This window comes from Scyliorhinus torazame, chromosome 27, assembly GCF_047496885.1.
Source record: "Scyliorhinus torazame isolate Kashiwa2021f chromosome 27, sScyTor2.1, whole genome shotgun sequence".
NCBI lineage: Eukaryota > Metazoa > Chordata > Chondrichthyes > Carcharhiniformes > Scyliorhinidae > Scyliorhinus > Scyliorhinus torazame.
Window position 1 is genome coordinate 35,643,557 of NC_092733.1, and position 23,844 is coordinate 35,667,400.

A 23,844-nucleotide genomic window follows, 5' to 3' on the forward strand; every position below is an offset into this window, starting at 1 on the left:
ACCTGTTTCCGGCCCGGGTTCCCGGCTGAACCGCTATCGCCTGCGGGAAGCTGCCGCGCCCCGGCCTGCATTTGGGTACATACCTGCACCGGCGCTACCCCTGCCCGCCGCCGCGGCGCCTCTCGTCACAACATCACCCGGTCAACGCTGCGGCCCCGCCCCCTCCCCCGCGGAGCCCCGCCCCCTCCCCGCGGAGCCCCGCCCCCCTCCCCGCGGAGCCCCGCCCCCTCCCCGCGGAGCCCCGCCCCCTCCCCGCGGAGCCCCGCCCCCTCCCCGCGGAGCCCCGCCCCCACTCGGCTCGGCCCCGCCCCCACTCGGCTCGGCCCCGCCCCCACTCGGCTCGGCCCCGCCCCCACCTCGGCTCGGCCCCGCCCCCACTCGGCTCGGCCCCGCCCCCACTCGGCTCGGCCCCGCCCCCGTCCCGCGCAACCCCTCCCCTCCCAAACCCCACCCCTGATTGACAGCCGCCGCAGCCAATCGCCACACAGCACCCGCAGTAACCGGAAGCTGAATCCACCAATAGCGGCGTAGCTGCCGGCCCAACTGACAGCCGTCTTCACCAATAGAACCAGCGGCCCTGCTGGCTCTGCCCACCCCTTCAGCCAATCGGCGTGGAGGAAGCGCCGGACTCACTGTTTGATGGCAGGTCAGCTGCTGGGGGCGGGGCCGTGGCTCACTGTCAGAGCGATTGGGATTGCAGCAGTGTCACAATGCGGCCCGTCCGGCCTGTGCCTGCTGCCCAAACCTTCCCCGGCCCCGGCCCCCGGCCCCCGGCTCCGGCTCCGGCTCCACCGCCCGGCCCCCCAGCCCGGCCCCGGCCCCCCAGCCCCGGCCCCGGCCCCCCCAGCCCGGCCCCGGCCCCCCAGCCCCGGCCCCCCAGCCCGGCCCCGGCCCCCCAGCCCGCCCCCCCCAGCCCGGCCCCGGCCCCGGCCCCCCAGCCCCGGCCCCCCAGCCCCCCAGCCCGGCCCCGGCCCCCCAGCCCCGGCCCCGGCCCCCCAGCCCCGGCCCCGGCCCCCCAGCCCCCCAGCCCGGCCCCGGCCCCCCAGCCCGGCCCCGGCCCCCCAGCCCGCCCCCCCAGCCCGGCCCCGGCCCCCCAGCCGGCCCCGCCCCCCCAGCCCGGCCCCGGCCCCGGCCCCCCAGCCCCCAGCCCGGCCCCGGCCCCCCAGCCCGGCCCCGGCCCCCCAGCCCGCCCCCCCAGCCCGGCCCCGGCCCCCCAGCCCGGCCCCGCCCCCCCAGCCCGGCCCCGGCCCCGGCCCCCCAGCCCCCCAGCCCGGCCCCGGCTCCACCACTCTCTGGGTGCAAATGTTTTCCTCACATCATATTCGCTTCTTTTGCGATCAGTTTAAATCTGCGCCCCCTGCTTCTCGATCTGCTCTGTCCACCCCCTCATCATAGAATTTATTATCACAGAATTATCAGTGCAGAAGGAGGCCATTCAGCCCATCGAGTCTGCACCGGCCCTTGGAAAGAGCACCCTACACAAGGTCAACACCTCCACCCTATCCCCATAACCCAGAAACCCCACCCAACACTAAGGGCAATTTTGGACACTAAGGGCAATTTATCATGGCCAATCCACCTAACCTGCACATATTTGGACTGTGGGAGGAAACCGGAGCACCCGGAGGAAACCCACGCAGACACGGGGAGAACGTGCAGACTCCGCACAGACAGGATCCCAAGCCGGGAATCGAACCTGGGACCATGAAGCTGTGAAGCAATTATGCTGTCCACAACGATGCCGTGCTGCCCACTCATGAGGTTAAACATCTCTATTCCATCTCACTTTTAGCCTTCTCTCCAAGGAGAACAGTCCCAACCTATCCTCATAACCCATCCCTGGAGCCATTCTTGTAAACCTCTTTTCTCCCCAATGCGTTCACATCCTTCCTGTTGTATTTTAAATAATCTCTTATCTAAAATATATATATTACTCTAGAATCCATCAGAATGATAAAATGACCAATAGTCTTCTTGTTGATAGATTAACTATTTAATGAGTAATAAAATAATAAGCTGTGAGTTATTTTACTCAATACTAAACTAACAATAAAGAATTAAAGTACAACACAGATAACAAGACATTATTATAACAAAATAGTTCTAACTTCTCTCACTCTAACTTCTATGTCTTGCTTGTTCACTGTTCTGAATCACATCATCTGACTTAGAAAAGACGGGAAATCAGTTCTGATAGTATCTGGCTGTGAGCCACCCAGTGTTGAAATGACTGTACTACATTTACATACATTGATCATGTATGTTGATATCTGAATATCACTACACTTCCTATAGTGTGGCTCCCAAAACCGTGGACAATATTCCAGCTGAGGTCCAATTAGTGTCTTGTATAAATTCAGCTTGCTCTTGTATTCTATGCCCCTAATAATAATGGGCAGCATGGTAGCACAGTGGTTAGCACTGTTGCTTCACAGCACCAGGGCCCCAGGTTCGATTCCAGGCTTGGGTCACTGTCTGTGCGGAGTCTGCACGTTCTCCCCGTGTCTGCGTGGGTTTCCTCCGGGTGCTCCGGTTTCCTCCCACAAGTCCCGAAAGACGTGCTGTTAGGTGAATTGGACATTCTGAATTCTCCCTCAGTGTACCCGAACAAGCGCCTGAATGTGGCAACTGAGGGGGATTTTCACAGTAACTTCATTGCGGTGTTAATGTTAACCTACTTGTGACACTAATAAAGATTATAATTAAAGGAACTTATAAGTAACAGTGATTAGAAGGATAGATCTGCTCATTTCTCCACGTCGTGAGGTCTCGTGCTTCCCACTGCAGGAGGGGCCTCCCATTGTCAACTCCAAGCTGGCTGGCATCACCGTTCTCTTTCTCCCTCATGGTCTTTCTCCCTCTTGGTCTACATCCCTCCAACTTTCCTTCGCTCACCTCTTTCAGCAACTTCTCCACAGCTCAGCATTTGGCCAATCTAACCCTGTTGCCTTTTCTTGGTGGTCTTCACTGGCAATCTTTCCTCCTGCTCCTCTCGTGCCAGGGCCCATTTCCTTGCTCCTGTGATCTCTCTAACTGAGCCGCTCCTTTCCCAGAATCTATTTTCACAGCTCACTCACCTTCCTGATTCTCCCTTCACCGATGCCCATGTTTCAGCCTCAGAGAATAAGATACTCAGAATCACAGCCTGGATCATATGTTTTCCTAAGATCTCCTCCCAGTCTTATGTTGAGCAATTCTTTATGTTTTGGAGAATGCACCCTTTGCTGTTTCTGTTCTTAGATTTGTTTTTTGGCAGTAAACAACTTCGAACGAGATGCTTCTAAATTGGTTTTCATTACTTTCCCCAAAGAGCTATCTGGCAAAAAAATTGTTTCACAAGTACACAAGGAATAGGAGCCGGAGTAGACCATTCGGCCCATCGAGCATTCATGCCATTGAACACGATCCTGGCTGATCTTTGGTTTCAGCTCCATTTTCACACCCGCTCCCCGTATCCCTGAATTCCTCAAGAGACCAACAATCTGTCTTGCCCAGATATTCAATGCTAGAGCATCCACAATCCTCTAGGGTGGAAAATTCCAAAGAATCATAATCCTGTGAGCAAAGAAATTTCTCCTCATCTCAGTCCTAAATGATCGGCCTCCTTATCCCGAGATTGTGTCCCAGTGTTCTAGGTTCCCTGACCAGCAGAACAAATCCTAAGTTATTGTTCGGAGCAATACAAGTCAAAAAAGGATTGGATATATATTTGAAGAGGGGGGAAAAAATAGCCGGGATGTGGGAGAGCAGGAAATGGGGCTTTCTTGTCAGGAAAGAGTTAATGTCCCCTTGTACATAAGTTGGAATCAGGAATTTAATTGTTCACTAGACTGCACCAGGACTGGATCCAGAAACAGGACTGGATCTAGAGCCAGGACACACCATCTCTGGATCCAGAAACAGGACTGGATCTAGAACCAGGACACTCCATCTCCGGATCCAGGAGCATGACTGGATCTAGAACCAGGGCACACCAGCTCTGGATCCAGAAACAGGACTGGATCGAGAACCAGGACACTCCATCTCCGGATCCAGGAGCATGACTGGATCTAGAACCAGGGCACACCAGCTCTGGACCCAGAAACAGGACTGGATCGAGAACCAGGGCACACCATCTCTGGATCCAGAAACAGGACTGGATCAGGAACCAGGATACACCATCTCTGGATCCAGAAACAGGACTGGATCTAGAACCAGGACACACCATCTCTGGATCCAGAAACAGGACACACATCTCTGGATCCAGAAACAGGACACACCATCTCTGGATCCAGAAACAGGACTGGATCTAGAACCAGTACACACCATCTCTGGATCCAGAAACAGGACACACCATCTCTGGATCCAGAAACAGGACTGGATCTAGAACCAGTACATGCCATCTCTGGATCCAGAAACAGGACACATCTCTGGATTCAGAAACAGGAGACAGCATCTCTGGATCCAGAACCAGGACTGGATCTAGAACCAGTACACACCATCTCTGGATCCAGAAACAGGACTGGATCAAGAACCAGGACACAGCATCTCTGGACCCAGAAACAGGACTGGATCTAGAACCAGTACACGCCATCTCTGGATCCAGAAACAGGATACACCATCTCTGTATCCAGGAAGAAGACGCACCCTCAATCCAGGACCTGGGCACACCCTCACTGGATCCAGGCACTGGACACACCCTCACTCAATTCAGAAAACTGTAAACATGATCACTGGATCCACAAACTGGATTTCCACAACGATCGATTCTAGTTTTATATGGTCACAATTACGAGACGAGCTTTCAATTCCAGATTTATTAGTCAAATTTAAATCCCAATAGCTGTTGTGGTGGTATTTCAAACTGTGTCCACAGAGCGTTCGCCTGGGCCTCAGGATTGCGAGTCCAGTAACACCAATTTCCTCCCACAAGTCCCGAAAGACGTGCTGTTAAATGAATTGGACATTCTGAATTCTCCCTCTGTGTACCGAACAGGCGCCGGAGTGTGGAGACTCGGGGATTTTCACAGAAACTTCATTGCAGTGTTAATGTAAGCCTACTTGTGACAATAAAGATGATGATTATTATTAGAAAGATTATTCAAAAAATTAGTTAACTTACTGACCTGCAGTAACATACATGTTACACACGTGTAGTAGTCTGGAGCTATGGATAGTGATGTAGAAACTCCATTACATGGCTGACCTGGAATCTCTCCCACTTTTGCTGTTCCCATTGGTGTGTGTGGGAAGGATTTATATGTTGACCCGTGTTTTGGCCGTGTTGTGATCGCACCTTCCGTGGCCTCCCACGGAGTGTGGCATTGATTTGAAGATCATGCTTTGACACGGTATAGGACAATGTGCAGGGGTACGGGGAATAGGCAGGGGAATGACACTAAGTCGTGATGCTCGTTTGGGGGTGGGGCCCATCTGGTTCACTAATGCCCTTTAGGGAAGGAAACCTTCCATCCTTACCTGGTCTGGCCTATGTGACTCCAGACCCACAGCCTTGTGGTTATGTTAGGAAAATAAAGGTAGGTTTAAGGGATTTATATTTGTATTGATAGACAATAACAATAAGGTATAGTTTTAAGTGGGTTTAATTTAATGTTTCTGTGCTTGGATTCATGATTCATTTAGTTAGATTCATGCTAGACAAAGGTATTTGTAAGTGTGGGGTTGGTTAAGTTCCAACTGAGTTTCTATCGTGCTTGGAGAGGGCCACGGCGTGAAGAATAAATAAAAGGCATAAGCATGTGGGCATTGCTTAGCAAGAGGGGCCTTGTAAGGTAGAAAAGCCTTCAATTTTTAGTTTCGGTAATTTGATTGTAGATGGAGATAGGGAATGAGAGAGAAGGCAGCTCTCACGACTCTGCTAGAAGCAGTTGGTTAGAAGCTAGAGAGGGAACAACTCTCTCAGCTTTGCTGGAAGAAAAGCCAGATAATTGAGTAATGGTAAAGAAAACAAGTGCAGTGGTCAGAAGAGCAGCTAGTTAAGGAAACTTGAGAAATGAAGACAGGTTTCCAAGAAGTCTGAAGTTAAAGGTATGCGAAAAGAGCACAGTTCAGTAAAGACGGACTGAGCTGAGAAGGCTGAGATGCCAGAAAGATGTCTGAAGTTATTTTCAAGTTTGTGAGATTTTACTACAGCCTGTGGAGCATGAGTTGAAATAACCATGGAAATCGGTGGTTGGACCTCGGAGTTCATGTAAAAGTAAGTTAAGATACAGAAACCCCAGGGTGGCACAGTGGTTAGCACTGCTCCCTCACAGTGCCGAGGACCCAGGTTCGACCCGGGTCACCGTCCGTGTGAAGTTTTCACATTCTCCCCACATCTGCGTGAGTCTCACCCCCACAACCCAATGATGTGCAGAGTAGGCGGATTGGTCACGCTACATTTCCCCTTAATTGGAATTTTTAAAAAAGACAAAGAAACCTAAAAGGGTGTGGCGTAAAACCCTTCACTGGCTTCACTGCTAAATGCCGAGTGGAGGCTTTGTTTAAGTGTCATTTGGAAAACCTGGTCTGGATTTTGGAATGCAAACTGCTAAGAAATTATTGTGAGATTTTAAAGCGTGTTTTTGGGAGGTGGAATTTGGAAACTCTCATGTAACAATGATCTGAGGGGGATTCTGAGGAGACATCCAGAAACATTCACTTGGGGTTCAGAGTGTATTTGCCCACAGTCATCTTGTGTGCTTATATGGGACTTTGTGTTAATGAGACCATTGTAGTTTAAGATGTACTTTGTAATCTGTATTAATCCTGAAACCTGTGTGTAATTTTTGAGATAAGGGGGGAGCAAAGGCATATTGTATTATAATCTAATTGTTTCATGTTTAACAATTTTTTTTCTTGTTAAAACTAATTAGCAATCCTGTGACTCTGTTCTTCTGCATTATGTATTTTTGAGCCAAAGTCCCATCCTGGAATTTTCCCGTCCAGTTATAGCATCAACTGGGATCGTAACAGTTGACTCTGAGCTACTCCCTGAAATGGCCCAGCAAGCACTCGGTTGTATCAAGAAGGTTGTATCACTTCTCAAGGGCAATTTTGGGATGGACAACAAATTCTGGGCTAGCCACGTCCCAAAGAAAGTGTAACTTGCAGAGAAATCTAGTTAGGTTAACCACGAATACGAACTTGCAGTAGCATCCAAATTAATTTATAACTATTGTTGTGTTGCTCTGACGCCCTCCTGAAGATGGTAAAGATTTTGCCGAGGCACAGGAATATCAGATGGACCGTAGTCTCAAACATTGAAGCAGAAGATATCCAAAATATTAACACTTCCTGGGCGTAATTATGTGAGTTTTTGCAACAATGTAAAAATAGGTACTACTGACTTAGCAGCCTGCCTTACAGGTCTCAATTGCCCTTGGCTCTACAATCATCGAGTTTTAAAGCTCAGAAAGAGACCCTTCAGCCCATTGTCTCTGCGCCAGCCTTCCAGATCCGTCTATTCTTTTCTTTTTTCAAATTTAGAGTGGCCAATTCTTTTTTTTTTCCCAATTAAGGGGCAATTTAGCGCGGCCAATCCACCTATCCTTTGGGTTGTGGGGGTGAGCCTCGCACAGCCACGGGGAGAATGTGCAAACTCCACACGGACAGTGACCCGGGGCTGGGATCGAGCCGGGGTCCTCGGCGCCGTGAGGCAGCAGTGCTAACCCACTGCGCCACCGTGCCGCCCCAAGATCCGTCTATTCTAATCCTATTTCCTGCAATTGGTCTGCTGCCTTCTTTCCTCTGGCGAATCAAGTGTTCATCTAAGTGCCTATTGAATGTGCTTAAACGTGTTAACAAGGTGGGCCAATGGAGCTGAGGGTACAGAGCAGCCATGATGGAATGGCAGGACAGGCTTGATGGGCTGAACGGCCTGAACTCCTGTTCCTAGGTTCCCGATTGAAGTTAATAAGGATCGAGGAGCATGCAAGGCAGCCTGTTCGCCGTCAAGACAAAAAAGGCCCCACTTGTCTCGAACCATAGTCAGGATGGATCGGTAGCCATTTTTATTCATTACTCTCATTCAGTGATGAATTATAGACAAGTCCTTGAGGAATCGAGGTGAGCGAGATGAAAGTATTGTATTTCACTTTATTGAAGTGGTCTGATCCATGGTGTAAACAATTCAAGTAAGCAAGGAGTTATATCCTTTCACTCGTTAATCGCAGAGAGATTGCGCGGGATTCGGACTAAAAAGCAAATGCGCGGAGATGTCGGGGGAAATCTGCCTTGATGCCTCACCTCAGCGTGGATGTACAGCCGCTGCACATTTGACCTCCAGCGTGCAAAGCAACCCATCCAATTAAAGGAAGCCTTCGTAACGCTCAGAGTGACAGTGAACACATGCGAGGCTGTGCCGCCTGACAGCTCTGGGCCCCGTCATGTTCGGTCTTCCACGGCGGAATAGCTCAGCTACTTGGACAACGTAGCTCGAGGGAGGTGAATGTGACCCTAGAGGCCAATGACCATGAAGGGGCGGCGCTCATAATCTGACAGTGCCGAGGCATCCCTAGCAGACTGTGCATGCATTGGGAAAATGGACACTCAGCAGAAAATGCTAAGTACCCCCAGACACGGTCACAGTCTTAGTTCACGTCATCAGAGGCGGTACTGCGGCTATACATTAAACAGAGTAATTTTTTTTAAAAATCTGATTGAATTAAGCTTTCTAGCTGGAAACTATGCAGAATAATTCCGTCAAATACTTTTCCGCTGAGTCTCAAATGGGTCAGATTCGCCGGTTTGCTTTTATTTTTGGTATGTTGAACAATCTAATTTCGAGAGAGCAGTTGTATCTGGGGGCTCGCCCGAGGTGTTGTGCGGCAGCTCGTATCTGGGATCAGGAAACAGATTCCGAAGCAAGAGAAGGTTCAGGTCTTCATCGTTGACGGGGTGAGGATTTATTTAAAATGGCAGAACACAGGCCGCTCGCAGATGAAGTTAAGTTTTTGGCTACACGAGTAAACACTCCATTTCCCATCGCTCTTCATCCCAGCGCAAGCTTCATAATTTCCAAAGTCTCTCGGTTCGCCCGCAGCCCAAAACCTAAGTAATAAAAACACCAGTAAGAAAGACGAACATTTCTCTCGCGCATCGAATCACCTCAGGATTTCCTCTGCGCCTCCAAGGCAACCAAATACTTTTGAGGTGTAACGGCGAGAACTGAGCAGACTCCACACAGACAGTGACCCAAGCCGGGAGTCGAACCCGGGTCCCTGGCGCTGTGAAGCAGCAGTGCTAACCACTGTGCTACCGTGTCTCCGTCTCATGCTAAATACATCACCTCACACTTTGTAGGGTTCCATTTGCCACTGTTCTGTCCATCTGACCAGCCCGTTTATATCGTCCTGTAATCTAAGGCTTACCTCCTCGCTATTTACCACACCACCAATTTCCATGTGATTTGCAAACTTACTGATCGTACAATTCTCGACAATCACTACAAACAGCAAGCGAACCCACACCGATCCCTGCGGAACACCATTGGACACAGACCTCCAGTTCCAAAACTAACCTTCAACCATTACCCTCCTGTCTCCTGCCACTAAGCCAATTTTGGATCCAATTTGTCAAATTGCCTTGGATCCCATGGGCTCTTACCTTCTTGGTCAGTCTCCCATGTGGGACCTTATCAAAATCCTTGCTGAAGTCCATGTAGACTACATCAACTACACTACCCTCATCTACACACCTAGTCACATCCTTGAAAAATTCAATCAAGTTTTTTGGACATGATCTCCCCCTGCAAAGCCACGCTGACTATCCTTGATTAATACTTCCCTTTCCCAATGATGATTAATTCGGCCCCTCAGAATTTGTTCCAAGGATTTCCTACCATTGATGTTGGTTAGACTCGCTGGCCTGTAATTACCTAGTTTTTCCCGATTGTCTTTTGGAATAATGGTACCACATTAGCTCCAGTCCTCTGGCACCTCTCCTGTGGCCAGAGAGAGTTTGAAAATGATCGTCAGGGCCCCTGTAATCTCCTCCCTCGCCCCCCACAGCAGCCTGGGATACATCTCATTTGGGTCATCTTTCTCCTTTTCAATAACCACCTTAAATCTTACCGAGTTATGATCACTATCACCAAAATGCTCCCCGACTGACACCTCTTCCACCTGCCCGGCTTCTTTCCCTAAAATCTGGTCCAATATCGCTCCCTCTCCTGCAGGACTTTCTACATGCTAGCTGAAAAAGCTCTCCTCGATGCACCTTAAGAATCCAGCCCCACTGCCCCCCCCCCCCCCCCCCCACATACTTCGACTATCCTTGTTAATACCGGGAAAGTTGAAATCCGCTGCTCTTATTCTTATCTCGCGAGACTGTAGTCTTACTCTGGCAGTTGCTTCAAACTGGTTTATTAACTCTTTCTGTAAGAGAGGTTACAGAATAGGTTCATGTCTCGTGAGTAAAGGCTGTTCCATCTTCTCGCTTCCAGAGCCCAGCACGTGACTGCTGGTATCACTGTTACATCATCCCTTCAATCACTCTTTACGATAATTATTCTATTACACTACACTCATCATTCTGACTTAGAAATGTATCAGCCTTCACTTTATTCCTTCACTGTCGCTGGGTCAAAATCCTGGAACTCCCTCACTAACAGCACTGTGGGTGTACCTACACTGCATGGACTGCAGCGCTACAAGAAGGCAGCTCACCACCACCTTCTCTAGAGCACAGTAAGAAGTCTTACAACACCAGGTTAAAGTCCAACAGGTTTGTTTCAAATCACTAGCTTTCGGAGCGCAGCTCCTGAGGAAGGAGCAGTGCTCCGAAAGCTAGTGTTTGAAAGAAACTTGTTGGACTTTAACCTGGGTGTTGTAAGACCTCTTACTGTGCTCACCCCAGTCCAACGCCGGCATCTCCACATCTTCTCTAGAGCAATTAGCCCCCCCCCCCCAACTGTTGCTTCAATAGCAATGTAACTGTTCAAGAACACATACTGGACATCCATCTTGTGTTGTCTAAAGTCCCTTCTATCAGAGACATCAACTCTGATTCTCTCTCCACTGATGGAGCCTGACCTATCGAGTGTTTCTAGCATTTACTGCCTGTGTTTTAGATTTCCGCGATCTTGCTAACACACAGGAGCCCTGTGGGCTTTGATTGCCACCTCCGCCAGCCCTGCCACATTGTTCGAACCGTCGATATCGTGGGTGGTGAACTCGTAACAGCACCGTGCATGGACTTCCACAGGAGTCCTCTGGTAGACCAACAGAGGCATATGATGGCTCGAACCCTTCACCCACTCTTCTGGGCTTTGGTTCATGCCCAGCGCAATAACCCTCAGGGGACCCACGGAGACACTCAAACTGATCTCCCCAAGGGGCTCGTGGAACATGAGCTTTCCCGTTAGTGGGAGGATCAGCTGGAATCTGTGCAAGGGGCTGGTTTAACACACTGGGCTAAATCGCTGGCTTTGAAAGCAGGCCAGCAGCACAGTTCAATTTCCGTACCAGCCTCCCTGAACAGGCGCCGGAATGTGGCGACTAGGGGAATTCTGACCATACTTTAGACGATGGAGCCATGGGGCGGGATTCTCCGGGAATCGGCGGGGCGGGCAGAAACGGCGCAGTGGAGTGGCGGGAACCACTCCGGCGTTGGGCTGCCCCAAAGGGGTGGAATCCTCCGCACCTACAGGGGCTAGGACGGAGCTGGAGTGGTTGGCGTCCCGCCGCTCGGCGTTGAAGGCCTTTGGTTCCGCGCCAGCCGGGGCCGAAGGGACTCCACTGGCCGTCGCGGGTCCGCTGACGTCATCCCCGCGCATGCGCAGGGGGGGGGAGTTCACCTTCGCGCCGGCCATCGCGGAGGCTTATACGGCCGGCACGTAGGAATAGAGTGCCCCCACGGCACAGGACCGCCCGCGGACTGGTGGGCCCCGATCGCGGGCCAGGCCACCGGGGGGGGGGGGGGGGGACCCCCTGGTGCGAGATTGCCCCGCGCGCCCCCCCACCCGGAAGACCCCGGAGCCCGCCCGCACCGCCAGGTCCCGCCGGTAAGGGACCAACTCCAATTTACGCCGGCGGGACCTGCATAGAACGGGCGGGACTTCGGCCCATCGCGGGCCGGAGAATTGCCGGGGGAGCCCACCAACCGGCGCGGCGCAATTCCCGCCCCCGCCAAATCTCCGGCGCCGGAGAATTCGGCAGTCGGCGGGGCGTCGGAGAGTCCCGCCCATGGTGCCCGAAGCAGGACCTCGGCCTGCTTCAGTCAACACCTTGGAGGGCACACAGCGGAGATTGGCCAGACAGGTACCAGGGACGAGGGACGGCAGTTATGCGGAGGCACTCGAGAACCTGGAAGCAGTAATGTGGCAAATGATCAGATCATTTGTTCCACTATTGATTGGGGGATAAATATTTGTCCAGGTCACCTGGGAGAAACTGGTATTCTTTCCATATGGGATCTCCTATTTGTACCTGGGAAGGGGTCTCGATTGGAAGACGGCAACCTTCCACTAGCAACGGACGAGGCCACTCGGCCCATCTTACTGCAAAGATTGTACTATTAAAAAGATAACTTACGTTTGCGTCGAAGCATAATCTGTACCATCCACCCAAACCCATTCACCAGCATTATGCGACTCATTGAGACCAATCCAGTGGCGAGTTAACTTAATCTCTTGTTTCAAAAATCCCTGTGGTATAAATAAAAGTAGGTCGATGAGACATCTTATCATAGATCATAGAATTTACAGTGCAGAAGGAGGCCATTCGGCCCATCGAGTCTGCACCGGCTCTTGGAAAGAGCACCCTACCCAAGGTCCACACCTCCACCCTATCCCCATAATCTGATGCTGTGACGGCGTGATTTACTGAAGCTACTTTTTGTGGCCTCCTTTGGCCACAGGGAAGCATTACCCACAGAACTCATCAAACTGAAGGGTGATAACTGGCACCCTGTTCGTGCCTCAGAGACTCAGAATCAACGATGATTTGGGGAGACTCTTGGGGAATCGCTAGCTGGTGGGTGTCGGTGGTGGGGGTCAGTGGCAGCTGGGAGCAGCCTATGGGATCAGGGCGGAGCCTCGATCTGAGGTCAGAGGCTGGCAGTCTTGGGGCTGGGAGAGCTGGCGTTTGGGTCATCAAAGGGCCATGGGTCAGGGCTGGGTTAGGATGCCAGCGGTGATCAGGGGGGGGGATCCCTTTCTGTGGGTTCAGGGCGAGCATTCCGGCTCCCCCCGATTCCTTGTTCAGAGGAGCTAGGTCCTTCTTTGTTGAGGCCTAGTCCCAGGCCTGATTTCACAAAGTCCGACAATGCGAGCTGCCTTACGCCAGACCAGGCTCGGAGCCAGGGTCTGAACCAAGTAGCAGACCCCTTACTTGCTTCAGCAAAAGGTGCAATGCCTGTTTCAGGTGTGGGTAAAAGAGGCCTCCGGTTTCTTCTCATCCAGTTCGACAGGTCGTGGCTGCATTGCCCAGACATCCGCCTCTTGGCCACCATTTTGGGCACTTTTGGGCCTAGGTAACAGGGCTCAATTTCAAGGACAGCAAAGCCGACACTCCTGAGATCTTATCTCGCAATAAGTGTAGGCCCAAGTTTCAAACCTACGGCCATTGTTGCCGAGGCTGTGTGCAGAGAGGAGAACGTTACACAGCAATTGGCTCCATATTTCATTTAAAACGGGGCATGAGCAGACCCCAATCAATTGAATGCAATACGCTCGGCTGGGACAGACTGGAGGCAGCGGATGCTCCATTCTGCCTTCTTTTTGGATGTATGAACTTGTGGTCTCAGTGAATGAGACAGAAAAACAATGAACAGAGGCATTGACCCCCGACCTTGATGGGTGGGGGTGGGGGAGTTGCGGCCCAGAATTCTGTGTTTTCCAGCCCTGCGGAGGTCTGACTCCCTCCCAGTCCATGTGGGCCAGACTGACGGGCAGACTTGCCCCCCCCCACCCACCCCCCACCACCCAACCCCCACCCCCACCCCGCGCCCCTCGGGCAGAAAATACCCCTGCGGGGGGGGGGGGAACCACAGGTCAGGAGCAGCTGGACACCCTGCAGCTGTGGTAGTGTTAAGGAATGGGTTTAGAGACATTCCAATTAGATGTCTCATTGATGTTAAGTATCCAATAATTGACGCTGATATGTAAAGAGGTGACATGCGGCTCTTGTGGCATGTGATGTGGCGATAGAGTTTTGTACAGAATATGTTCAAGGAAAATAAAGGTGTTTGTGAAAAGGAGCAGAATTCTTGACTCTAGTCAACAGCAGCCGGAAGCTAACAGTGAGGGGAGGGGGGGGGTTGCTATTGGTTAATGATCTGGGGGTGAGGTCCTATCCCCAATCCTGGGGTCATAGGAGCATGGCCAATTTCAGGGCTATGTATGGATCGGGGTGGGATGACAAGGGGGGAAGTAGGTTTGGGGGGGGGGTTGGTGAGGTTCTCGGGCTCAGCTTACCTGCTCCTCTTGGCCCACAAGCCGTGCTGGAAAGACAGTCCACTTTTCCATGCAGAAACTCTCTTTAGCTGTTGGGCTCCCCAAGAGCGGGGGCACCCAGCCAGCCTGGGTTGAACCAAATCTCATGCACACGGCCTTATTATAATATTTAAATGTCCCACCACCTTGCGAGCAGGTTAGACGATCGCCCCCCGAGATCGGCAGGATTGAGATTTGCCGTCCCATCTGACCCAAACTCCCTAGTCTTTTCAGGTTCGGATGACCCTCACTATCTGGGTAATCTCTCAGATCTGTTCGCACTCCACCCGGGGGTGTAGGAGGGACCCCGATTACGCAGGGAGATGGGATTCATCCGGGGATTCCAGGGGAGTGGGAGCAGTTCTGAGAGACGTCCCGGCCACCGATGCTGCAGTTGAGAGTTTGTGGCACCCAGACCTGTTTCTCGCTGTTGTCAATCACCACCAGGTTGGACATCTGTGACAAGCAAAATCTCTGCGACGTTGACCAATCTTCTAAGGTTGGTGAAAAGTAGTAACATCTCTGACGGTTCAAAGTCCATTGGTCAGGGCATTCAAACTGGGGCTGACCTGCGAAAGACAAAATCGACCGTTCGCTTATCTCGCCCGGTCAAACAATAACGGCATGTCCCAGATCCCAAGCTATTCTAACAACGCACCGACTTTTACATCAGCACTTCCTATTTGTCTCAGTGAAATTTGCCCCGGTCGCGGGGCAGGCGGCTAGAGGGCACAGACTAAGGGAAGCGGCAGAATAGGTGGCATCATCGTGGAACAGTGGGGGAGGGGGGGGTGAAGCCAACTCTTCCCTCAGCTCATGGCCTGGACTGTGATGCCCCTCAGCCAGCAGGCAATAGTGGCTGAAGGCGGAGAGTCCAGGCCTACATTGTCACCCAACTGCTGTTTAAGGAGATCCCAGGTGTATTCTTTCAGTGGGGTCACATGCCTCCTGCCCCGTCTGACGTCGTTAGGCCCACGTGCAGGCTTTCAACGTGTGCATGGCCAGCCGCAGCCATGGTGACGACCAGCGACAGGCCCGAGATCAATGGACCCAGGAATATTTACCGTCTGAGGGGAGCAGCAGCTCAACGCCTGAATTTTACATCTGCCGCGTGGGTGGATCCAGATGCAGGCACGAAACGCCAGCCACATGTGGCCCCGGAATGCAATCTCCTGCTGGCTGGCCATTAACAACAGGCCTGTGGAGTTCTTAATATTTCAGGGGATGTGGGCCTCCCTGGCTCGGCCGGCATTTGTTGCCCATCCCTAGTTGCCCTTGAACTGAGGGGCTTACTCGGCCATTTCAGAGGGTCATTGAAGAGTCAACCACATCGCTGTGGGAGTCTGGAGACACATGTAGGCCAGACCGGGTAAGGGCGGCAGATTTCCTTCCCTCTAGGGGTCTTAGTGACCCAGATGGGATTTTACAGCAATCGATGATAGTTGCCACGGTCACCATCATTGAGACTAGATTTAGCCAATGAATTAACTCCAGCAGCTGAAATTCAGTTGGCCAATCAGTGGGATTTGAACTCTTGTCCCAGAATTTGGGCCTCTGGATTATTACTGAGCAGCTGGTCTGGCAGGGGGCTCAAGCTGCAGGCTGGAAGGCGAAGGTCGGGGTGACGGGTGGCCACGGAGGAGGCCGAGGCAGTTATGAAGGCGCCACAGCCTCCACCGCAAGGCCTTCCCACAGACACACTCTCCTCGGTACCCCTAGCCACGGAGACTGTTCGGCGGGACTGAATTGTGCAGTCCACTAGCTCAGAGCGGATGTGGGCATTTCACCAGATGTACCGCCTGCTCCCGGAACACTATTAACACTCACAGTTGTCCTTCATCTCTGCCAGCTGGATCGCGAAATTGCTGTGCGATCGATGGGTTTGGTCGGTCAGTCTCGCAACTGCAAACGAAAATGCAGAACCGTTAGTGCCGATCGGAGCGGGTGGGCGTCTTAAATCCCGCTTTAATGCCGCAGACTCCATTACCGTCACATAACTCAGTACAGGGTATCTGAGGCAGGCCAACACAGAAACTGCCGGGAGGGTGCTGGTCGCGGAAGGGTTTGTCTTAAAGAAGGGCGGCACAGTGGCCCGGCGGTTAGCACTGCTGCCTCTCAGCAACAGGGGTCCAGGTTCGGGTCTACCCTCGGGTCACTGTCTGTGTGGAGTTTGCACGTTCTCCCCGTGTCTGCGTAGGTTTCCTCTGGTTTCCTCCCACAGTCCAAAGATATGCAGGTTAGGCGGGGTTACGGGGATAGGGCGGAGGAAGTAGGGTGCTCTTTCAGAGGGCCAGCGCAGACTCGATTGGCCAAATGGCCTCCTTCTGCTCTGTAGGGATTCCACGGATTCCAGGTGTCTGCCGTGTCCTGTACATTAGCTGTAGGTCTTTATTCATGCACGATATTATGCACGATAAATGGTGCAAGCTGACAAGGGTATAAGCTAGACCCACGCTTAGGCCTATTAGAAATAAAATCGCAAATGTCACTGTGGTCTCAGAGGACCCTGGGTTGCTCTTGCTGTTTGTGACAGAGGTCTGACTGGTGGTGAATTAACCCGAAGGTCACCACACCTCAGGGGAGGGGCAAAGTTGAGAAGACGGGTCCTTCATGAATAACCTCAGCTGGTACGGGAATTGAACCCATGCTGCTGGCCTTGACTCTGCATCATCAACCTGCCGTCCAGCCAACTGAGCTAACCAACCCCCCCCAGAGCTCAATGCACATCCCTGCTCAACACCACATTGACTCCTGGGTCTGCGTCATGTGCTTCCTCACAGCTCAGTGTGAGTGGGTGATACGCTACGGAATCCCACATTAACCCCGAAGGTGCCAGGCACTTACACTGAAGAAAGAAAACACAGCCTCTGAGGCTACAATGGTGGGCATCTGCAATCTACCCTGGCGATGATCGAGAATAGAATCTTGCTATGTCTTCTACATCACAACTGTGATTTTTAAAAATTCATTGGTAAGATGCGGGTGAGCCAGCATTTATTGCCCATCCCTAATTGCCCTCGATCATTTATATAATCTTTATTGTCACAATTAACACTGCGATGAAGTTACTGTGAAAAGCCCCTAGTCGCCACATTCCGGCGCCTGTTCGGGTCCACAGAGGGAGAATTCAGAATGTCCAATTCGCCTAACAGCACGTCTTCTGGGACTTGTGGGAGGAAACGGGGGCACCCGGGGGAAACCCACGCAGACACGGGGAGAACGCGCAGACTCCGCACAGACAGTGACCCAAGCCGGGAATCGAACCCGGGACTCTGGCGCTGTGAAGCAACAGTGCTAAGCACTATGCTACCGTGCCGCCCAGAGGGCACTTTGGCCTGGCGTTTACATGTAGGCCAGGCCAGGTGAGGGAGGTAGATTTCCTTCCCTAAAGGACATTAGTGAACCAGATGGAATTTTGGGCCAATCAATTCGTGATGATCATTAGGCTTTTAATTCCAGATTCCCATTGAATTCAAATTTCCCCAGAGTATTACCCCTGGACCTCTGGATTACTGGTCCCGTGACAATGCCCCTGGACCACTACCTGAGGTGAATGAGTGTCCCCGTGCTGAGCCTTTCTGGGTTGCGTGGATTGTACAGAGTGAGTCATGTTCACCTCAGGATGAGCCAGGGTTGAAACCCATGTCCCCAATTCATCTGCATTCACCTTGAATTGACGGATCTCAGCATCCTGGTTTCGGGTTTAAGCAGCAGTGGCGTATAAGAGGCCGTTTTAAACCCCACCCCCCCCACCACCACCCCCACAGGCAAAAAGAGGTAGGAGCAGAAGCAGGCCACTCGGCCCATCGAGTCTGCTCCGTCATTCAATGAGATGGTGACTGTTCTGATAATCCTCAATTCCACTTTCCCGCCTTATCCCCATAGCCCTCGATTCCCGCACTGATTAAAAATCTGTCTCTCTCGGCCTTGAACATGCTTAATGGCCCAGCTCTACAGCTCTCTGCGGTAAAGAATTCCACAGATTCACTCCCCTCTGGGAGAAGAAATTCCTCCTCATCTCTGTCTGAAATGGGCGACCCCCTCACTCTGAGATTCTGCCCTCTGGTCCTAGACTCTCCCACAAGGGGAAACAACCTCTCAGCATCGACCCTGTCAAACCCCCTGAGAGTCCGATATGTCTCAATAAGGTCGCCTCTCTCATTCTAAACTCCAATGAGCACAGGCCCGGCCTACTCAACCTCTCCTCATTAGAACCCCCCCCCCCCCATGTCCGGGATCAGCCTAGTGAACCTTCTCTGGACTGCCTCCAATGCCAGTACATCTTTCCTTAGATAAGGAGATCAAAGCTGTTTCTGGAAGGGCTCAAGGTGGGTGCAAAGAATAATACAGCACATGAACAGGCCCTTCAGCCCTCCAAGCCCGTACCGGTCATGATACCAAGTAGGTTCCTGAGGACCAGGGGAAGGATTGGTTGTGCTGGTCGATGAATTGGAATCTCCTGAGAAAAGGCAAACATTGAAATATAAGCCATCTGATGGCTTTTATTGATTGAGTTAGCATCATGTACAGGGAATCCAGAACAACTGGGATTTCGAAGAGAAATGGAGATGGAGGGTGGTTGCAGCAACCACACTCATTCCCAATACAAAAGTCGAACCTCCGGCTCCTCTTCATCTACTCCCAGTATAATGCAAATTCCTGGCTCCCATAAATACTATGAACAACCCGTGTAAACAGTCACGCTGCAATTACACCCTCCTGCCAGTGGCGGCACTGCAGCGCCACCACAGGGAGGAGAGTGGGATGACACTGTGACCAGTTTACATCGAAAACTCCCTCGATAAATGGGGACACAGAGACTTAAAACAGGAATGGTTCTGGACGGCACGGTGGCGCAGTGGTTAGCACTGCTGCCCCACGGCGCCGAGGACCCGGGTTCGATCCCGTCCCCGGGTCACTGTCCATGTGGAGTTTGCACAATCTCCCCGTGTCTGCGTGGGTCTCACCCCCACAACCCAAAGACGTGCAGGGTAGGTGGATTGGGCACGCCAAATTGCCCCTTAATTGGAAACAAAAAAGAATTGGGTACTCTAAATTAAATGAAACGGGAATGGCTTTTGGTGAATGTAAGTTTAATTCCGCAATTTGGAGATGATCAGATGGAATAAAACGGAGAATTACACGGGAAAGAAAAAGAAACAAATCTTTGCGATTCATAACTTACTGTCGTTGGTGATCTGTGACTGACCCCGGTGCAGGTCCCTGTGTGCGTTCCCCACCTCCGTCGATAGCATTACAACTGCAAATAAAAGCAAATGTTAACGCTGGGATTGCTGCTTTGCAGGAAGAGGGATTGCTGACATGTTTCCTCTCCGACTTGCACCTATCCCCCAGAGTAGAGTGAAAATGGGTAAAGACGCACTGTCCTCTGTTTCATCTACACATCCCATCGGGAAGTATACGAGGTCAGGAGTGTGATGGGATACTCTCCACTTGCCTGGATGAGTCCAGCTCCAATAACACTCAGGAAGCTCGACACCATCCAGGGCAAAGCAGCCCCGCTTGATTGCTCCCCCTTCCACAAACATTTAAACCCTCCACCAGCGACGCACAGTGGCAGCCGTGTGTACCATCGACAAGACGCACTGCAGCAACTTGTCAAGGTTCCTTAGACAGCACCAAGGAGCTGGTTTAGCACAGGGCTAAATAGCTGGCTTTGAAAGAAGACTAAGGCAGGCCAGCAGCGCGGGTTCAATTCCCGAACCAGCCTTCCCGAACAGGCGCCGGAATGTGGCGACTAGGGGCTTTTCACAGTAACTTCATTTGAAGCCTACTTGTGACAATAAGCGGTTTTCATTTCATTTCATTTCCAAACCCACGACTACTACCATCTAGAAGGACAAGAGCAGCAGATACCTGGGAACCCCACCGCCTGGAGGTTCCCCTCCAAGTCACTGACCACCCCGACTGGGAAATATATCGGCCGCTCCTTCACTGTCGCTGGGTCGAAATCCTGGAACTCAGTCCCTAACAGCACAGTGGGTGTACCTACACCTGAAGGACTGCAGCGGCTCAAGAAGGCAGCTCGCAGCCACCTTCTGAAGGGCAGCTGGGGATGGGCAATAAATGCTGGGCCTGACCAGCGACACCCCCATCCCGTGAATAAATTAAAACAAAAATTCCCTGGACCATCCTCGACCGAGAAGCTCGACACCATCCAGGACAAAGCAGCCAGTTTGATAGGCCTCCCCAGCCACTACCTCCACCATTCTCTCCCTCACCACCGTCGCACAGTGGTAGCCGCGTGTCACTTCCTGGGTCTTTACGGAGGCTGGAGCCTCACAAATAACAACCCAGATCCTCCGCTTGGACAAGGGCTATTAAACCTCTTGTCACCTCCTGGTTCAGAGACTTCTCCCAGGATCAGGAGGTCTGGAGCCCGGATGGGCCCGGTGCAGAAAGGGGCGGGGAGGCAGCAGTACCTCCTCGTCCCTCTGCTCCCGGGCCTGCCCAAAATTGCTATCAACAGGTCCAAGCGGCGGGCGGCCGGGAGGGTCGACCAACCCCACTGTCTGCCCCTCTAACCTCATGGCTGTTTGTCCCTGGAAAGGGAGCACACTGGGCGCTATTCTCCCCCCCCCCCCCACGCCGGGTGGGAGAATCGCCGGGGCGCCGCGCGAATCGCGCCACGCCGCCCCGACCCCCGCATGCGATTCTCCCACCCCCCCGGAAGCCAGCGGCACGTGATTCGCGGCGGGCCGCTCGGAGAACCGGCGAGCGCCGATTCTCCGGCCCGGACGGGCCGAGCGGCCGCTACGACACGACAGGTTCCCGCCGGCGCCGCCCACCCCTGGTCGCTGCCGGCGGGAGCACTGCGGGAACGCTGGGGGGAGGGGGCGGCCTGTGGGGGAGGGAGGGGGGGCTCCTTCACCGGGGTGGCCTCCGATGGGGTCTGGCTCGCTTTTGGGCGCACCGATCGGCGGGCCCCCCCCCCCAGAACACCGGCGCCATGTTGGTAAGGGGCTGGCGCGCGTAAGACGTTCCCCGCGCCTGCGCGGGTTGGCATGGTGCCCATTTGCCGCCTGTGGGGGCCAGATTAGGTCATGCCCGGGCCCTGTTCGCGCCGTCATGAATCATGACGGCGTTCACGACGGCGCGATCACTTGGCCTCCATATCGGAGAATCGCCCCCACTGTGTCCACGGGGCACCGTCGAGACTTCCGTGCCCGGTGTGCACCGCAGGGGCTGTACTTAGTGACCACATTAATCACATTTTAAATTGATATTTTAAGTCTCACTTGTGATTTGTTTCCATTTGCGGCAGTATCCCTTTAAAGAGGCCGCCCCTTTTATTTTGTACCTCAGTTCATTTAATTTAGTTTATTTGGTTTCGACAAATTAGCTGGAGCCGGGCCGGCTGAATCCCAAACTTCATCCTGTTCCACCATTCGATAAGCTCAAAGTTGACCAGGTTACGGCCTCAATTTCAATTTCCTGTTTGCCCTCCTCCCCCACCCCCAGAACCCTCGTCGACCAAAACCCCGGCCCTTGAATATATTCAATGACCCTGCCCACTGCTCCTTGGGAAAGAGAATTCCACTGACCAGTGACCCTCAGAGAGAAATCATTGATTTGCATCTCAGCCTTAAGTAGGTGTCGTGTAGTTCCAGACTCTCCCACAAGGAGAAGGACCCTCTCAGCAGCCACCCACGTCTCCTCGGGATCTTCTGTGTTTCAATAAGGTCGTCTCACCACCTTCTAATCTCCAATGTGTGCAGGCCCGACCTACTCACGAAGGGAAGGCAGTGTGTCATGTGGGAGTACCTTTAAGAAATGTTTATTACTGCAATGATGTCAGAGAGTGGGTGGAGCTGGGCTGTCTGTCAGTTTTTTACTTTAGTTTTAGGCTGTTTGCTGCAGGGTGGGTTTTAGTTTTGTTTTCAGTGTTGGAGCTGAAGCCAGACAGAGCAGGTGTACTGTTGATCTCTCTGCCATCAAAAGACTATCTCTTGATCATTTGGTGAATTCAGAATTAGAAATGTTTTCAGTAGTGACTTTAACCTGATGCGCTTCTGTTAAACGTATTGTTTTTAAGTCATATGGATGTTAAAAGGAAAGCTTAAAGGATTACTTAGTGTTGTATTCTTTGGGAGTTGTATGTGAATTGATGGTTGCTAAGATGTTCACTGTATGTTTTAAAAGGTTAACTTGAGTTCATAGAATAAACATTGTTTTGCTTTAAAAAATACTTTTCCATTTCTGCTGTCCCACACCTGTAGAGTGGGCCGTGTGCTCCCCATACCACAATCTAGTAAAAGTTGTGGGTCAGGTGAATTCCATGATACACTTTGGGGTTCTCTAAACCCTGGCCCATAACAAGAGTAAGACCCGAGCATAATCTGAGTAATATTGGTCGGTAACGGGAGGGGAAATCAGGCCCACATCATAGCTAACATAAAACATGCCAGCGCAGTGCTCTGGGAGCAGGAGCAGGCCATTCAGCCCTTGGGTCTGCTCTGCCATTCAAGGAGATCATGAGCTTCCCCCTCTCAACACCGTGGGCAGCATGGTAGCATTGTGGATAGCACATTTGCTTCACAGCTCCAGGGTCCCAGGTTCGATTCCCGGCTGGGGTCACTATCTGTGCGGAGTCTGCACATCCTCCCCGTGTGCGCGTGGGTTTCCTCCGGGTGCTCCGGTTTCCTCCCACAGTCCAAAGACGTGCAGGTTAGGTGGATTAGCCATTATAAATTGCCCTTAGTGTCCAAAATTGCCCTTAGTGTTGGGTGGGGTTACTGGGTTATGGGGATAGGGTGGAGGTGTTGACTTTGGGTAGGGTGCTCTTTCCAAGAGCCGGTGCAGACTCGATGGGCTGAATGGCCTCCTTCTGCACTGTAAATTCTATGAAAAACGGTGAAAACACGGCTGCCTCACAGCGCCAGGGACCCGGGGTCCATTTCGGCCTCGGGTCACTGTCTGTGCGGAGTCTGCACGTTCTCCCCGTGTCTGCGTGGGTTTCCTCCGGGTGCTCCGGTTTCCTCCCACGGTCCATAGATGTGCTGGTTAGGGGGATTGGCCGTGATAAATTGCCCCTTAGTGTCCATAAGGTGCAGGTTAGGTGGGTTGGCCGTGCCAGAAATTGCCCCCTTGGTGTCCAAAGATGATTAGGTTGTGGGGATAGGCAAGTGGTTAGCACAACTGCCTCACGTCCCAGGTTCGATCCCGGCTCGGGGTCACTGTCCGTGTGTAGTTTGCACATTCTCCCCGTGTTCGCGTGGGTTTCATCCCCACAACCCAAAGATGTGCCGGGTAGGTGGATTGAACACGCCAAATTGCCCCTTAATTGGAAAAAATGAATTGGGCCCTCTAAATTTTAAAGAAAAGAGGTGATGGGGATAGGGTGGGGGAAGTGGGCCTCCGGAGATCTTTCAGAGGGACAGTGCAGACTCAATCAGCCAAATGGCCACCTT

The 23,844-nt window shown here is 52.4% G+C and overlaps 1 protein-coding gene across 2 annotated transcripts in view; it reads right to left on the bottom strand.

Annotated features, from left to right (window-relative positions):
- Positions 1-8,062: 8,062 nt before the first annotated feature.
- Positions 8,063-23,844, bottom strand: part of LOC140403350 (uncharacterized) — a 153,271-nt gene continuing 137,489 nt past the window's right edge. For both annotated transcript variants that reach the window (XM_072491251.1, XM_072491250.1), the window contains 5 exons: positions 19,599-19,673; positions 16,241-16,315; positions 14,831-14,982; positions 12,513-12,625; positions 8,063-9,030 (listed from right to left, as the gene is read on the bottom strand). In XM_072491251.1, coding sequence (XP_072347352.1) covers positions 8,886-9,030; positions 12,513-12,625; positions 14,831-14,982; positions 16,241-16,315; positions 19,599-19,673 — 560 coding nt within the window. In that variant the 3' untranslated portion in view covers positions 8,063-8,885. The remainder of the gene's footprint in view (positions 9,031-12,512; positions 12,626-14,830; positions 14,983-16,240; positions 16,316-19,598; positions 19,674-23,844) is intronic.